Below are 18295 nucleotides of genomic sequence, written 5' to 3'. Positions count from 1 at the left end.
ATTGCTGTGAATGAAGAGTGAGACATGCAAGGTGTTTACAGCATACTCAGTTCACCGTGACTCTTTTACACGCACAAACAAAGTGTCTTTCTTCACCTTCACAGTGGTGGCGTTAAAGAGTTAGAGTGGCTTACCATGCTACCTTTTTTCAAGCTGTCAAAACAAAGGTTAGTCATGCAGTTGAAGAGAGAGTTTACACGCTGCTAAAATGGACCACCATACTTTATACAACCACAATTTGGCGGGAAGTTGGTCATATCTTACCTGATCTGCTGAGGACGTCACATCTGCACACTGCTGAGAAATCTCACTGTAGGCCTGATGGAGAGATGCTAGCTGCTCCTTCGCCTCTTTCTTTTCTTCTTCTGTCATTCTGGCGAAATAAATTTAATATAAAAACAATTAGTACATGAAGCTTAAAAAAAATTAGAAATTAAGTAAAACAACACACGTGTTAGACATCTATCAGAAAGTGCGAGTGAAATCCCTGCAGAAACATCCAGCTTAAACCAGCCTAGGCTGGTAATCTAGTTTTAGCTGGTTGACCAGGCTGGTTTTAGAGGGGTTTTGGTCATTTCCAGGCTGGTTTCCAGCCATTTCCAGCCTGGTCCTAGCTGGTCAGGCTGGAAACTGACCAGCAAAATCCAGCTAAAACCAGCTTGACCAGCCTGGTTTAAGTTAGATATAGCTGGTTTTGGCTGGGCTCCCAGCCTGGCTAGGCTGGTCAAGCTGGTTTTAGCTGGTCAGCCTGGTCAGCCTGGTCGACCAGCTAAAACCAGCCAACCAGCCTAGGCTGGTTCAAGCTGTTTTTTTAGTAGGGATGTTCTGCTTCGGTTGACATGATATCTTACTTATCGCTGTGTTTGGTTAGCATCAGCTGTGTAGTTCGCAAAGCTTCTCCAATTTGTTCCTTCTTTGTCACCATCTCTTCCATAGACATCTATAATCAAACATGAGGTCACACTTTACTTCAAGGTACAATTCTTGCCATTAATAAACAATTAACTATGACTAAATGCTCAATAAACTCCTAAATTGCTGCTTATTAATTGTGATTAAGGTTGACAGGAACAGTAATATTCAGCCAGGAAAGATATTATACCTCAGGCTATCTATGTTGTGGCGATCAGTAAGTTAAGAGGGGGTTGGTTGGTTGCGATCGCTAAATAAACGGGGGGGTATATATAGCGCTTTTACGATGTAGATTGTGTCAAAGCCGCTTAACATAGAAATCCTAGTAAAGTCCATATTTTAGAGTTGAACTTCAGTTTAGCTCAGTTCAGTGTGGTTTAATTTTCACTGCTGAGAAAGCAAACACTGAAGAGCAAATTCATCGATGCGAAGCTCCACAAGTCTCAAACCAAGCAAGCCAGTGGCGACAGTGGAGGAACAGACTTCAGCAGTTGACCAAAGTGAAGGGAAACAAAACCTTGAAAGAAACTAGTCTCAGTTGGGCACAACCATTTTTTTCTTTGGCCAAACTGATGAGGGGAAGTGATGAGGGTCGGGGTGGGGGAGGTTGACCATCGATGCTGGTAGTTGGGTTTGGGTGTTAAAAGAATGAGATCATGCAGAATATGGGCTTAGTAAATATTAATAATAGTATAATAATATAATAAATGTTTCTAGAAGAGCTTGATTAGCTTACCCAGGAGTGTCTAATTGAGGTTGGAACTAAATTTTGCAGGACACCGGACCTCCAGGACAGAGTTTGCGCAGCCCTGATTTGAGGTCTCCGACTTTGCTAAAGGCCATCATTTTTTCTAATTATTGTTTCACAGTTTTCTTGATCTGAACCTTTCATTGTGCTCGGACAGGTAAATAATTTCCTTGTTTTCAGCTTCTGAATTATATTGCATTTGAAGGAATATAACAATATATCTAATAGACATCCAAACATGTCTTGGACATGACAAACTAAACTTTGCCTTTCAGCAAAAATCTAACAGACGTCTAACAATAATCCAAAAGCAGAGCAGTCATCAGATTAGACAGACCTTACATGTGTAGTCATTCACTCCTGTCTATGACGACTAGTTTATTTTTGGACTATTGTTAGATAACTAATATATTTGTAACGAAAGCCCAAACTTAGCCTTGTTTTAGCCGAGATGTCTATGTTCTGATTATTAGGAACACACACACACACAAACACACACACACACACAAACATGCATGCTGAGATATAAAACAGATATGTACAGTATGTTTGATTTTTATATACAATAGGCTCCATAAGAGACCACGATTAAAACCTGGCATCCAAATCTAAATGAAAACAGTACAAATATAATATAATATAATATAATATAATATAATATAATATAATATAATATAATATAATATAATATAATATAATATAATAATATAATATAATAATAATATAATATAATAATAATATAATACAATATAATAATAATAATATAATATAATAATAATATAATAATATAATATAATATAATATAATATAATATAATAATATAATATAATAATAATATAATATAATATAATAATAATATAATACAATATAATAATAATAATATAATATAATAATAATATAATATAATAATATAATATAATATAATATAATATAATATAATATAATATAATATAATATAATATAATATAATATAATAATAATATAATATAATAATAATATGATAATATAATATAATTTAATATAATAATAATATAATATAATATAATATAATAATATAATATAATATAATAATAATATAATATAATATAATAATAATATAATATAATATAATATAATATAATATAATATAATATAATATAATATAATATAATATAATATAATATAATATAATATAATATGGGCTGCACAGTGTTGCAGTGGGTTGCACGTCCTTGGTTCAAGCCTCGGTTGGATCAGTTGGCATTTCTGTGTGGAGTTTGATTGTTCTCCCCATGTTCACATGGGTTTCCTCCGGGTGCTCCGGTTTCCCAACACAGTCCAAAGACATGCGGTACAGGTGAATTGGGTAGGCTAAATTGTGCGTAGTGTATGAGTGTGTATGAGTGTGTATGAATGCTTTCCAGTGATGGGTTGCAGCTGGAAGGGCATCCGCTGTGTAAAACATATGCTGGATAGGTTGGTGGTTCATTCCGCTGTGGCGACCACAGATTAATAAAAGGGACTAGGCCGAAAAGAAAATAAATAATATAATATAATGATAATATGACTCCATTTCATCCATTTCTTTGAACTGCTGTAGGGTTAGGGATGATAGAGTATTTCTAACACCGCAAAGAATATTGCCGCTTTAAATTATTTAGTTGAATCAACTTAACTATTCAAGTCATCTCCACTTACATTAATCATATGGACTAAAATATAGTTAAACTTTGTATATCTAAAAACAAAAGCTGAAGCCTAATTTGCGCTACCTGTCGCCTACTGTACAGTAAATGTGTCTCCGTTTTCTAATACCAGGTGGAAACAGGGCATATAACACCTCCAGTTCACCATTTTGTTTTGCTTTTCACATTTCACTTACTTACAACAATAATAATGTGATTTATAATAAGAAAGAGTAAGTTTTTCCATAAATGATCTCAAATGTTTGCACTATTTTGCTATGTTTCACTCATATTATTACAATAATAATGTGATTTATATAATGAGCATGAGTAAAATAGAAAAATTTCCATAAACAGTCTCAAATTTGGGGATTCTATTGTATTTATGAAGATATTTTGTCATGTTTCACTCATATTATTATAATAACACTGCGGTTAATATAATGCGAAGAGCAAAATATAAGAATTTCTCAGATTTTTGGACTCTACTGTATATTTTCGGAGGATATTTTGCCATGTTACACTTATATTATTATAATAATAATGTAGTTTATTTAATGAGAATAAGCTAAATATAAGCTTTTCTATAAACTCTCAAATTTTTGGATTCTACTTCATTTTTGAAGATATTTTGCCACGTTTCACGCATATTTTTATAATAATGCTGTGATTTATATGATGAGAATGAGCAAAATATACACATTTTTATAAACAACGTAAAAAATTTTGTAGTTATTTTGCCATGGTTCACACACATTATTATATTAAAACTGTGATTTATATGATGTGAACGAGCAAAATATAAGAATTTCCATAAACAGTCTCAGATTTTTGGATTATACTGTAAATTTTTGAAGATATTTTGCCATGTTTCACTCATATTATTAGAATTATACTGTGATCTATATAATGAGAATGAGCAAAATACACAAATTTCCATAAACAGTCTCAGATTTTTGGATTCTGCTGTATTATTTTGCCATGTTTATAAAAATCTATAGTATTGCTATTGCTTGCTGAAGCTAAATAAAGACACATTTCTAATCTAACAACATTTTAATTTGGGGTTTTGATTTATTTGTTAGATAAACTGTTCTCTGCTTAGGAACAGTACATTGACCACCAAGTTGGGTGTAAGATTGTGTTTGATGAAGTGTAGAGATAACATATGAGATATGTCACTAATCTATAACCACCAGCGTACTTTACATGTAAATACCTCTGTAATGTGTACAGTTTATCACACTGTACATTCTGTTTGCATGTTGTGAATGTAACACTTCTGTGCTTGTGAATACAATTTGGACTATCATTGTTGTGCTTTTTGTAACAGGGAAAAAAAAGAAATGTGATATGACAAAATAGATGAAAGACATTTTGAGGGATATATGTGAACGATATGTGCGAACGACACAAACATATGAAGGAGAGATATGCATGAAATAATCTTTATTCCATTTTTTTATTTAAAAAAATAACAACATAAGAAAATGTAGTTGTTTTATTGTCTTTGACATTTGCTTAGCAAAAAAGTTGCCTCCCTAAAATGTTCACTATGTTGGCAGGATGATGACGTTATAAAAGCTGTACTTCTCTACAAATGCAAAGTGCAGTCAGTACACAAACACCAAAACTGAACACTTTCTCTGAAACAGGATTGTATGTTCTCCTCACAAAGCCCATTTTAGACAAACTTTCACCAAACTTGTAACCAAATATATCCATTATAAGCCAAATATTTTGAGAGGGTGCTCGCTGCAGAGCCATTTGAGGAGAGGTGAGTTCCAGAGAGGGGGAGCATGAGCTGTCGCTCCTCCTCCTGTAAGCTGTTTTAATGCGTACACCAACCCCACCTCTAACCCTACCCCCAGTGACATCACTCGTAGAAGAAGTGCAAAAAAGGTGGAGCTCAAGCTTAAGCTCCCCCTCTCTGGAGCTCACCTCTCCTCAAATGGCTCTGCAGCGAGCACCACTTGAATATTTTGACCAAATGTGTAGTTACTGCTCTTTGCCTTTATATAGGTGTACAGAAAGACATTCAAATAACCATCAAACAGTTTGTCTTGTTTACCTGCGCTTTACTAGTGCTCTCAGTGCTGGCTTTTCCATCACTTTGAGCCTTTCCGTCTTTGCTCAGATTTGTTTTCATACTGGACATCCAATTCAATAACTTGTTAACCTTATCGCCATGCTCTTTCTTCTCATCCTCAACAGACCTCTAAAATATTTGGGGGAAGAAAATGTAGTGTGGATTAGAAAGCAAAATACTGTAAAACATTCATTATTAACGCAACAGCCTCTGTATTTGTAGACAATATACATTTGGAAATGAGCGAGTCTGGAAAGAGCTCCCATTTTTGGCGAGGTAGGCTTGGCGATGAATTAAAAATGCCACCGAAATAGGGGGGAAAATGGATGGCAGATATATGAGACACTTCTAAACGATATGTCACAGTAGGAAACAAATACTATATTTTAAAGACTCCCACTTTCACCATTATGTCTTAAGCATATATATATATATATATATTTATATATATATATATATATATATATATATATATATATATATATATATATATATATATATATATATATATATATATATATATATATATATACTACTATTCTCCTGGTGGCAAATATACACGATAAGTATTTCTTTGCTATTTATAAAACATTCAGCAAAACTGTCTGACTTTAGATCTGATCAGAAGTGTCTGTAAGTATAGAAGTATTGGAAAGCTGAAGTATTGGCAGTACTATGAGGCTTTGTTACTTCAAGAAGGACAAACCCAGTGTGGCTGTCAAATACGCTCTTGTCTAGAGCTTCCTTGAAAGAGATTTTCCGCTTGGTTTTAGGGCAGGTGATGCATTTTGAATGGGAATTGTCATGTTGAAGATGTGCAGCGGTGGTTTTGTCAATCAAGCAGTTCTGCAAGGCATCCTCCAGCGAGACTCTCTCTTTAGTTTCTGGGTTTATGATCCCACCGGTTGCCAACTGAAACTCAAGACATCTCAACCCAACATCTTTCGGGAAGAGGTTCTCCTGCATGGCTTGAGCCACATTCAAGGTCTTTCCATTCAGAGGGTGAGTGATCCCATCGTAGGCTTGCTCACATTGTTGGATCTGTCTGGCAAAACTCTCGTCTAAAAGTCCTCGATGCTGTGCTTGTGAAATCTGAACTCTTTCTCCAGAAGCTGGATCACATATTCCTCCGGTGCATGCCTGAGCTTCTAGCATCCTCACTGCAGAGAGTCGGTCCACAAGGTTCAGCTGGTGTCCTTTGAAAACCGGGAGTCGCTTCTTTAAAGAAACATCCCAAAGTCCTGCAATAGGACTATTGGGAAGCTTATAGACAACTCTTCTGGAAATCAAAACATCAGCAAGCTCGGATGCACTGAGATGACCACTGCGATAGCTATCCAGCTCCTCCATTTGGAGAGTTTTCAGACTGAGAGCTTTTTCGATGCAAATCTGCCGTCCGGTCTTAGGGTCGCTTAGGATGTGTAGAAGATTCCTACTCGAGTCCATGATTGTAATCTCCTGCCATTCGCTCTCTTGGTGTGAAAGAAACAGGTAGGTTCTCTTGTCAACAATACCAGCCTTATAGGCTTCATAGGCTGACATTTTATCACCATTAGAGGTGTTGATGACTGATATTCTGTGCTTGCTAGATGGTGAGAGGGTGTAGAGACTCTGCTCACCAAATGGTAGAAGATACACTCCACCATCGACATCATATACACAGCTTCGCAGTAGTTCACTGTAATATGCCTTCTGTCCTGTTTCTGGTTGGTGGAAATCCTTTGGGTTGCTCACCGGATCATAGAGAGTTTGAAGGGTGGCTTGATTTATGAGCCCCTGTTCCAGTGCACTATCCATAGGTACCCTACTTCCAATCAATGGGTGAATCAAGCCTCCTGTCGCGATCTGAGTTTCCATTATCGCTTTCCCTCGATGTCTGTCTAGAATTCTCTGCTCCATAGCCTGAAACACTGAAAGAATCTTCCCGGCATGAGTATAGCCACTTACTGCTTTGTATGCATCACTTATTTTGTCCTTGAGATCCTCAGTAATGATTCCTTTCTCAAAAGCATCGGAAGGGGAGTAACCTTCACCTGTTATTGGATCAATAATGCATCCCGTGGCAGCTTGCGCTTCCAAAAACTCAACGGCATAAGTTTTAGGCAGAAATCCTCCAGCAACAGCATCTAGGAAAGACAGCTTTTTCTTGGTAGACCCCATGTAAACTCCTGCAATTGAGGACGGTTTGCCTAGAAATTCAGCAAGGGATGATTCTATCTCCTCAATAGTGATGAGACCTGTTTGCAACTTGAGTGCAATCTCCTGAGTGATTATTCTCAATTTTAGCAGCTTCTTAATACTTATCCGACCTCTGAGACCTTGAATTTTATTGGAAGATGATTCCATTGTTAGCCCTTTCGAATGGCTTGATATAGGCGAGTCAGAAGCAAGATTGATAGAGGACTCAGAGTCGTTGATACTGAAAGAAACCATCTGGCTTTTACCTGACCGGCCTTTATCAGAAAAAGAGCGTTTCCTGAGTATGGACTCAGTATTGTTGCTCTGACTGTTACCCACCATCACCTGGTTTGTGTGCATTTCAAATGCATTTGAGTTTTGAAGTGGAACAGAATTGTCCATTTTCTTGGTAGAATATTCCACAGTTTTCTCATTGATTATGTGCATATTACTTTGTGTGACTTTCCTTAGTTCCTCCAGCACTTTTTCCTTTTCAAGTGTTGCAATCTGCAAAAATTAAATGATTTATAATATTAGTGATTTGAAATATAAAACATTATGTGTACATATCTCTATGATTAGATCTGATTAACTCTAAAGAGAATACGGGTGAGCAAATAAACTCTTAAACTGGAACCGAGAGGGAAATCTCCTTTAACTAGGGTGGAAATTACCTCAACTTTACCAGTAAAGGTTTATCAAAACTGAATAGACTTGAAGTCTTACCTCAGAGCTCATTTTCATCTTCTTTAGTTCTTCCTCCAGGTTCAGTTTCGCTTCCTCATATGAAGCCACAATTTTCTGAGTGAGCTGAAGTTCAGTTCTCAGCTTTGCCAGTTCTTCGTCTTTCGCACACTGATGATTGACCTGCAGATCTTTCAGATGTTTCTGCTCAGAGCTCATCGCCACCTCAAGCTTCAGATTCGTCTCCTGCAGAGACTTCATTTCCTTGATGTATGAAACAATTTGCTCTTTTAGAGATCTTGCTTCCCTTTCCGAGATATCCAGTTTCTGCTCTGTCTCAGTCAGTGTTTCCTTTAACCTGGATATCTCATGCGAGCTGTCCTTATGAACACTGTCAAGTTGAAAAATGCTGGATTTTACCCGGATCTTTTCTGTTTCCATCTCAGAAATCTTTGATTTCGCTTTGAGAAGTTCAAGGTCACGGATTCCTCTCTGTCGGTCAGATTCATCAAGCTGTGTGCGTACGGTACAGAGGTTTTGTTCAGCCTCCTGCTTGGCTTTAGTTGCATTAGCAATTATTGCTTTAAGCTTCTCCACTTCTTGAGACAGGAGCCTTTTGTCTCTTTCCACAGTTTCCATACTGTGGGACTGCTCCTTCGATCTCCTCTCATGCTCCAACTTTAAGCGTGACTCCTGCAACGAAAGCTTTTGCTCCATTTCAGCCTGCACTAACTGTAGTTGAGTCTCGTAGCCTTTCTTCTGCAAGTCGAGTTTGCCTTTAAGATCGTCAAGCATCTTTTTACAGTTGTCCAATTGTTCGACGAGCTTTTGTGACCTCAACTCTGCAGCTGACACTTGATTTTGCTTCTGTTTAAGCTCTTCTTGGGTTTGCCTCAACTTCTGCTTCAACTCTGACGTTTGGAGAGTTAAACTTGTGATTTTGTCCTCCGCAACATTCCTGCCCTTTTGAGAAGTGACCAGCTCTTGTTTTAAATTTAGCACAGATTTATCTGCACTCGAGCTCATTTCCCGCATAACAGAACTCTTTCTTTGCATCTCCACCTCAAACTCTTTAACTTTGGACAGATTTAGCCTGTTTTCTTCAGTCACTCGCTGGAGCTCATCTTTTGTTCTTTTTAGAGTAGCACTAAGATCATCAAAATCACTTTTTAAGACATGCAACTTCTGGTCAGCTGTTTGTTTATCCCTCTGAAGGGAGGAGATGTCCTGTTTCAGGCTTACTGTGGTTTTCTCTGAGCTTCCGCTAATCCTGCTAATCGTCTGCTTACATTTCATGAGCTCGTTTTCAAGTTCTCGTACCTTAGACATGTTCTTCTTACCTTCAGACGACTCCCTTTGGGACTCTCCGATGGCTTTTTTTAAAGATAAATTGAGGCTATTTATCTCGACTTTGTGTTCCTGAACTTTCTGATTGGCAAGGTTCCTCTCGGTGCATATGGAGCTCAGCTCTGCTTTGAGATTTGAGATTTCTTTTTCATAGCTGGTGATGGTCAACGCGAGAGATTTGATCTTCTGCTGCAGCTCTGTTGTCTTTTTACCTTCATCGTTGCAATCTTTAAGTTTGATTTGAAGCTCGTGAGATACCTGGGTTTGACTCAAGAGTTCCTCTTCAATGATTTTTACCTGAGATTTCGCACTTTCTGCTTGGGATCTGAGTATGTTTATTTGCTGTTCCTTACTTCCAATCTCAATGCACGCTCTATCAAGCTCTGCTTTCACATTTTTAATCGAGCGTTCAGTGTCCGTGTTTATCTTCTTGAGTTCTTCTACCTTCTTAGTAAGCTGTGTCACTTGCAAAGAGCTTTTCTGAAGCTCCAATTCAAGGTTTTTAATTTTGATTTGAGCTTCCTTCTCGGTTCTTGTCTTCAGGTTGATTTCTTCTTTCGCTCTCAGGAGTTGCTCCTTCAAAACATCTGCCTCCCCTTTCAGGGTTTTAAACTTTTGCTCAACATGAGATTTGTCTTGCTGGACTGACTCGATACTTACCTTCAGATGTCGGCTATCACTTTCCAGTAGCTGATTTTTTCGATTAAGTTCATTGACTTTGAATGCCATCTGCTCTACTTCCGTCTGTTTGCTAGACAACTCATCTTCCATGCATCTTAACTTATGAGTGCTCTCCTGCTCCAGAGAGGTCCACTGCAGGAGTTTACCTTGATTGACCTTGAGCTGATCTTTAAGACCATCCACCTCGGTCTTCTGGAAAAGCAGCCTTTGCTCCAGAGCTGATTTGTCTCTTTGGAGAGACTTGATTTGTTCTTGATATACATAGACGGACTTCTTTAGTTCAGAAGTTTCTTGCCTCAGCTCTTCTGATTTCTGTCTCATGTTGGAGCGATCTGCGTCCATTTCCACTTGAATCTTCAACAGCCTGTTGTTGGCCTCGTCTAAGAGTTCTTTGAAACGATGAGCTTTCTCATCAGCCACAGTTTTGTGGACAATAACTGAGTTTAATTCAGACTTCAAAGTCTTGATCTCGCTCTCAGCTCGCTTCTTACCCAGTATCAGCTCTTCCATTTTGCCTTGCAGGACTTCTGCTTCAGATTCAGAGTGGATTATTGAAGAACTGCTTGTAAATGTTGACAGCGCACCTGTTTTGGAGAAACCCAACAAGGATTCGCCTTGTATCATTCTGACGTCTGACTTGTGGGCCAGATCCATTTCCATGATTCTCACTTGGTTGAGCAGCTCTGCTTCTGTGTCCTCCTTAGCCCTCAATTCCCGCTCTAGCGTACGACTGTGCTCCTCCAAACCCTGTACATCACTGTCCTTACGCCGTAAATGATCCTCCAGCTTCTTACGGGCTAATGTACTCTCCTCAATGCTCTTTTTCAGGTTACGAAGGCTCTCTTCTAGAGATGCCTGTTTGGCTTCTGATTGCTGGACTTGTTGTCGAGCACGATTTAATTCCTGATCAGTAGATCCTTTGCTTTTGATCACACCCTCAAGTTCCATACGATATTTCTGGGCCTCATATTCAGCCTTTGATTTCTGCAAGGTCAAGTCCTCGATTGACTTTTTCTGCATCTCGAGATCTGCCCCGAGGATCTCCAGCTGCTGTTGCCTGTTAGACAATGAAGCCTCCAGTTCCAGTACCTGACGCCGGAGTCTGGTGATCTCCTCTTCGCTCGCAGCTTTCTGCAGCTCCATGCTCTCGGTCCAGCTTAGGTACTCCGCATTTTCCAATGATTTCCTCCTCTGAAATGAAAGATACAGTCATCTTCCAGTCTACCACTTTGGAAGGGAAAAGACGGTTCTTGCCCACTTACCAGTAAAAGGTTAAATAACCACCGCCACAACTGCAAACTTTCCAGGTCACCAGCAATGATACAAAATATAGCATTTAGCTATTTTGTATCAGGAGAAAAGACTGTGTATTGCATCAGCAGAATGTCAAAATGCGTGCTGTATGATAGCGTTTTATGCATAACAAAGTGTTGTAAAAAGTGATTAACTGCAGTTCATATTCCTTCAAGAAGACAAACAAACATTTTTAGCATGCACTATTAACCCACGCCTTGGGTTAATAGTGCAGGAATTCTCTAAACAGGGGTTATTGTGATGTGCACATTCCCAAAAAATAACTATGACTGAGGGGAAAAGGCGGTTCTTGCCCACTTACCAGTAAAAGGTTGAATAACCACCACCACTACAACTACTGCATACTTTCCAGAACATGCTTTCCCAGCAAAGATACAAAATATAGCACTTGTGCTATTTTGTATGAGGAAGAAATACTTTGTGTTGCACCAGCAGAATGTCATAAACGTGTTAGTGTTTTATGCGTCACCGATGAAAGAAAAAGAAAAACAACTAGGAGCAAATTGCATGTAATAAAGCTGCAACTTTGCAAAAAACGGAAGAAATATTAGCATATAATCTAAAATCCCTGCTGAAAAAACAGCTTAAACAGCCTAAGCTGGTTGGCTGGTTTTTGCTGGTCGACCAGGCTGGATTTAGAGGGGTTTTGGCCACTTCCAGGCTGGTTTCCAGCCATTTCCAGCCTGGTCTTAGCTGGTCAGGCTGGAAAATGACCAGCAAAAACCAGCTAAAACTAGCTTGATCAGTCTGGTTTAAGCTGGACATAGCTGGTTTTGGCTGGGCTCCCAGCCAGACTAGGCTGGTAAAGCTGGATTTAGCTGGTCATCTCCCAGCCTGGCCAGCTAAGACCAGGCTGGAAATGGCTGGAAACCAGCCTGGAAGTGGCCAAAACCCCTCTAAAACCAGGCTGGTCGACCAGCTAAAACCAGCCATCCAGCCTATGCTGGTTTGAGCTGGGGTTTTTTTCAGTAGGGATGCTAATGCTAATGAACAACAGTTGAAGACCTATCATGTCAAAGCCCTCCTGGGAAATTTTAACTCCAATATTTTACAAGTCATGTTTAACAGGGAAGAGTTTTTCAATATGTATTTTTGTTTAACGTATTTCTAAAAACTAAACCAAACTGACTGTGTTTGACAGGCCGCCTGATTTTTACCATGTTTTCAGATTTTACCACATTCTCACCCTCTTCTTTATTGGTTTATTTTGTCTTTTGTTTTTTGGAGCTGTTATTCGCCAGACTCTACAACCACAAGTCTGGCGACATTCGTGGCAAGCCAGTGGGCAAACTGGTAACAGCGGAAAAGCCGGCCACACAGAGGCAAGCGGTCAGCTGGTAGAGTGAAAACTAACAAAAGCCATCGGCAGCCTTATACCGCCCTGAAGCGTACATTTTAAAGACAAAATGCAGCCATATGTAGCTCTGGATATATATTTTGCGCTCTCCAGAAATGTATCCTGGGGTACATTTTCACAATAAGCCTCTGTTGGTTATATTTAACGATACTAGTATTCAGCTTAAAGTGACATTTAAATATGTAACTAGGTTAATTAAGTTACCAAGGCAGCTTAGGTTAATTAGGCGAGTAGCTGGACAACTGTAGTTTTCTCTGTCGCTCAAAAAAATTAATAATAATATTGACCTCAGCAGTTTTTACAACATTTTCAGTTTGTTTTTCTTCTCCAGGGAAAAAAATTTAATAGGAAATATTATGGAAAGCTGTCTTGCACTGTCAAACATCACTACAGAAAAAGTAAGATCTCACAGGAGTGCTAATAATTTTGTCTTCATCTGTGTATAGATAAAAGCATTAAAGAAAGGACGACATTCACTTATGAACCCTACCTCATCCTCTTCAGCTCTCTTCAGTGTTTCACCAGCAAACTTCACATACTGTGTCATGAGAGTAACCAGGGCTGTGTAGCGTGTACGAAGGTCCATAAACTGAGGAGGGAAACAAACATACATTACATTTTTATATAAAAAACATTAGGCGGAGAAAATCCTGGGTGCATGCTGTGAGCGTTCAGTCTTGTACCTCTTGCTGGATCACATCAGATGAGCTCTGCATCTTCCTCCTCTTCACAGGGGACTTGTGCTGAGAGTCCACCATGGCTCTATAAGTCATTAACTGCAGTTCATATTCCTTCAAGAAGACAAACAAGCATTATAAACATGTGTAGTTATGCATTATTAACCCATTCATCTAATTTGGGGATATTGTGATGTGCGCATTCCCAGAAAATAACTCATTGAAGGTAATCATTATAAAATATTGCTACTACTGGAGTGACTGCTCTAAAAAACTATGTTAAAAGGTGCTGGTAAAGTTTTTGAGTCTACTAAAGCATAAAAATACTATAATATATCCTTAACCTTCACTCCGACAGCATACTGCTCCGAATACTTCTGGCACTCCTCCATTTTGCTTTGTTTTTGCTCAATCTCCGCCACCAACACCTAGAAATAGACTTGAGTCAGGATTTGACGCTGGTTAAATAAATAAATGCAATGTATCTATGATCAGTGGCCGTACTTTCTGCTGGTTTAGGAACTCAGCCAGAGCTTTGCTGTCCTCAGGTTGATTTTCTTGTGCTCTGAGCTGCTTGGTCTCCATGTCTTTGCTCCAGTCGTCCAGACTGTTGTATGTGTCTTTGTAGTACTTAAGAGACTTGCTGATGCCTTCCAGATCTCGGAGCCTAAAACACAATAAGTACATCATGCATCATGGACATGAGATGATTCGCCACAGCAGAATGAACCGCCAACTTCTCCAGCATATGTTTTAGCATATGTCGATGCCCTTCCAGCTGCAACCCAGTACTGGGAAACACCCATACACACTCACGTTCACACATATACACAACGGCCAATTTAGTTTATCCAACCCTACTGAAAAAAACTGCTTAAACCAGCCTAGGCTGGTTGGCTGGTTTTAGCTGGTCGACCAGGCTGGTTTTAAAGGGGTTTTGGCCACTTCCAGGCTGGTTTCCAGCCTTTTCCAGCCTGGTCTTAGCTGGTCAGGCTGGGAGATGACCAGCTAAAACCAGCTTGACCAGCTTAGCCAAGCTGGGAACCCAGCCAAAACCAGCTATGTCCAGCTTAAACCAGGCTGATCAAGCTGGTTTTAGCTGGATTTAGCTGGTCATTTTCCAGCCTGACCAGCTAAGACCAGGCTGGAAATGGCTGGAAACCAGCCTGGAAATGGCCAAAACCCCTCTAAAACCAGCCTGGTCGACCAGCTAAAACCAGCCAACCGGCCTAGGCAGTTTTAAGCTGGATTTTTCAGCAGAGAATTCACCTATAAAGGGTGGAGAAACCGAAACACCCGAAGGAAACCCATGCACATAGGGAGAACATGCAAACTCCACACAGAATTGTCAACCGACCCAGCCGGGACTCGAACCAGCGACCTTCTTGCTGTGAGACCACAGTGCTAACCACTGAGCCACCATTTCTAATAAGTGTTGTCTTTTACTGCAAATAAAGCAGGCTGAATCCTGCAGCACAGCACTAGACGGAGCTAAAGGATCAACATAATGACCTGTTTTCAATCTGAGAGTGGATGTTCTGCCATCTTTCGTTCAGCTGGTCTGCCTTCTCCTTGTGCCAGTCCAAATCAAAGTCTCTCTCGTTGTGCGTTTTAAACATGCGTTCGCTGACCACCCGCGCCTTCTGCAGCTCGTCCTCCAGGTCATGGAAAACCTCTCGCTTCTCGTCAATTTCAGACCTCCATTGCTAAAAATGGATCAGAAACGTTCAGTCAGGTCATTAAAGAAATGCATGTTTACCATGATAACGGGAGTGTATTACCTTAAGAGTGCTCACGACTCCATCGATAGACTTGATGTTGGCATTTACTGAATCCTCCTCGCTCAGCTTGGCCTCATATAGTTTGACCAGAGCTTCAGCGCTTTGACTGTGTTTCACCACCAGACTCACCGTCTTCAGCCTGAGTCAACCAGAAAATCAACACATTAACAGCTCAGTCGGCTCAGCTTTTGATCAGACATGAAAATAATTAAAGGGTCACGAAACACCAAAACACATTTTTTGAGCTGTCGTATATGTGTCCCACACTGCTAAAAACACTATTAGGACGCCTATATTTCACTAAAAAGTGTAAATTGGTTGTTTTTGCGTTATTTCAAGCAAATTCGTACTTCCGGTTTGAAACTAATTTTTGAAGCTGCGTCACGGTCATGACATAATAGCGTGTATTCCAGCGTGCAGACTGGACGTCTGTGCCAGAGTGAGTCTTATTACGTCTTACAGTGTGCTGTATTAATGCATGAGTAAAGCTTGCTTCAAACCAATCAGCGCGCTCTATTGTGCAACTTCATTAATATTCATTACTGTCACAGTGTTTAGACGACAGAGACGCCACGTTGTGTTGGCAAAACAAGCGTGAAGTGTTGCTTTTATAGTTTGCTGCAGTGAAGTTTTGTTTTCATTTTCTCTCTGTGAGAGCGCAGCTGGAGTCACGTGTGGATTAACAGTGTACGCGACGCTCGACAACAATAACTTACGTGTCTAAGGAGGAACATTGTTTACCTGAGAGCTGTTCTCATCTGCAGACGCTGAGATCCGGATTCGCTGCTCGTCTCCTCTTAATACAGACGCGGCTCTAGTTGCTGGTGATTGTCCTGTCTGATTTGGTAAGTGAGTGACCAGTGCTCTTTGTTTATTCAGTTCGTATTTTATTCGTATCGAAAAAACTATTGCACCGAGTGTAAACAAGTTTGCACTACAACCAAACTTTAACCTCGTGTAGGATTTTGTGACCGGAATAACACACGTGGCTTTCTGACGCTACCTGCCGAGTGCATCTAAGTTTCCGGGAAATGCGGAGTTTTTTTTCTCTCATTCGCCGTGCGGTATCAAACATTGCATGAAAAATACACGCTTAGAGCAGCTCCTCGAATCAAATATCTCGTTTGTCGGGACGGACATGAATGAATTCCCTGAATGAAAGAGCCAAACTGCAGTTAAAGTCCACCATTTAATAATTTGGAAAATAATTCGACTACAGATGTCCATGTAAACAGTCACTTTGTCCCCTGTGTGTGTGTGTGTGTGTGTGTGTGTTTTGACTCTAAAACTCAGCGCATGCCCAAATAGACACTCCCACACCATCCCTCTTTTCTTCCCCCGACACTCCCCCCTAAACAAAGCTGGACACGCCCACTTTTCTGACTTTTTCCAAAGTAGAGGTGTGAAAACACCCTGCTGAAACGAGGGGGCTTCATGGCCCTTTAAAGAATATGAAAAGCCTTACTTCTCCAGGTAGATGCAGCACATGGAGTAGACCTGGCTGGAGCTCTGGGTGAGGACGCTGAGCTCGGAGGACAGTGTGGGGACGGATGGAGAAGCGGACGCCTGACGGAGGAAAACTTCACACTTCTCTCTCAGAGTCTCCAGCTCATCCTTCAGCCTGTCCAGCTCCACCTTCTTCTTCTGCATGCATCAGAACGAGAGGTCAGATCATTACTATAATACAAAACTTTCTGTTTTAGGATCTAGATTGCACATCAAGGGTCAGGTTTACAACATTTAAACGCTTTTTAGGCATAAAAAAAAAAAACGAATCTGGGGAAGAGCAGACCTCCTGCTCAGTGATGCGCAGCAGACACTCCTGCAGGTCGTCTCGGTCCAGCGGGGTTCGGATTTTGCGGATCAGCTGCTCCTCGTGTCCCTCCACACGCATGCGGAAGTTGCGCACCTCAGATATGAAGAGGTTGTAGACGGACTCCTCGTGCTCTTCTGTTGGCCACCAGAGGGAGACACATTCAACACGAGTTCTCGCAATAAAAGCATTTGAATAGCAGCTGCACTGGATTATATGCATTCAAGATGATCAATAGTTGAACTGCCAGATCATATGCTACTTCTCACATGTGACGCATTTAAGTGAGTGAAAATGAATGAATGGTGAATGAGTGAGTGAGCAGGTGAGTGAATGAGTGAGTGAACATGAATGAATGAATGAATGAATGAATAAATGAATGAATGAATGAATGAATGAATGAATGAATGAATGAATAAATGAATGAGCGGATGGATGGATGAATCAGTTGGTGAATGAATGAGTCACCAGATCATTTGCTATTTCTCACATGTGACGCATCTAAGTGAGAGAAAAGTGAATGAATGAATGAATGAATGGATGGATGGATGGATGGATGGATGAATGAATGAATGAATGAATGGATGGACAGATGGATGGATGGATGGATGGCTGAATGAATGAATGAATGAATGAATGAATGAATGAATGAATGAATGAGTGAGTAGGTGAGTGAATGAACATAAATGAATAATTGAATGAGTGAGTGAGTGAGTGAGTGAGTGAGTAAGTAGGTGAGTAGGTGAGTGAATAACATTAACGAATAAATAAATGAATGAGTGAGTGAGTGAGTGAGTGGGTGAGTGAATGAACATGAATAATTGAATAAATGAATGAATGAGTGAGTAGGTGAGTGAATGAACATGAACGAATGAATAAATGAATAAGTGAGTGAGTGAGTGAGTGAGTGAGTAGGTGAGTAGGTGAGTGAATGAACATGAACAAATGAATAAATGAATGAGTGTGTGAGTGAGTAGTTGTGTGAATGAACATAAATGAATGAATAATTAAATGAGTGAGTGAGTGAGTAGGTGAGTGAATGAACATGAA

At 39.8% G+C, this 18295-nt stretch overlaps 1 protein-coding gene across 50 annotated transcripts in view; it reads right to left on the bottom strand.

The window, feature by feature from the left end:
- dst (dystonin) overlaps positions 1 to 18295 on the bottom strand; it is a 291360-nt gene that overhangs the window by 164042 nt on the left and 109023 nt on the right. For 38 of the 50 annotated variants that reach the window (XM_073920444.1, XM_073920447.1, XM_073920445.1 and 35 more), the window contains 11 exons: positions 17225 to 17382; positions 16898 to 17076; positions 15433 to 15571; positions 15164 to 15357; positions 14156 to 14318; positions 13996 to 14079; positions 13658 to 13765; positions 13465 to 13563; positions 5396 to 5542; positions 852 to 940; positions 265 to 373 (listed from right to left, as the gene is read on the bottom strand). In XM_073920444.1, the coding sequence (XP_073776545.1) occupies positions 265 to 373; positions 852 to 940; positions 5396 to 5542; positions 13465 to 13563; positions 13658 to 13765; positions 13996 to 14079; positions 14156 to 14318; positions 15164 to 15357; positions 15433 to 15571; positions 16898 to 17076; positions 17225 to 17382 (1469 nt within the window). The remainder of the gene's footprint in view (positions 1 to 264; positions 374 to 851; positions 941 to 5395; positions 5543 to 13464; positions 13564 to 13657; positions 13766 to 13995; positions 14080 to 14155; positions 14319 to 15163; positions 15358 to 15432; positions 15572 to 16897; positions 17077 to 17224; positions 17383 to 18295) is intronic. The other 12 variants (XM_073920473.1, XM_073920448.1, XM_073920474.1 and 9 more) reach the window with 1 other exon arrangement.

Source organism: Danio rerio, chromosome 13 (assembly GCF_049306965.1).
Source record: "Danio rerio strain Tuebingen ecotype United States chromosome 13, GRCz12tu, whole genome shotgun sequence".
In the NCBI taxonomy this organism is placed as follows: Eukaryota; Metazoa; Chordata; class Actinopteri; order Cypriniformes; family Danionidae; genus Danio; species Danio rerio.
Note: the sequence above shows the minus strand (reverse complement) of the source record. Positions and strands in the feature narration are given on the sequence as shown.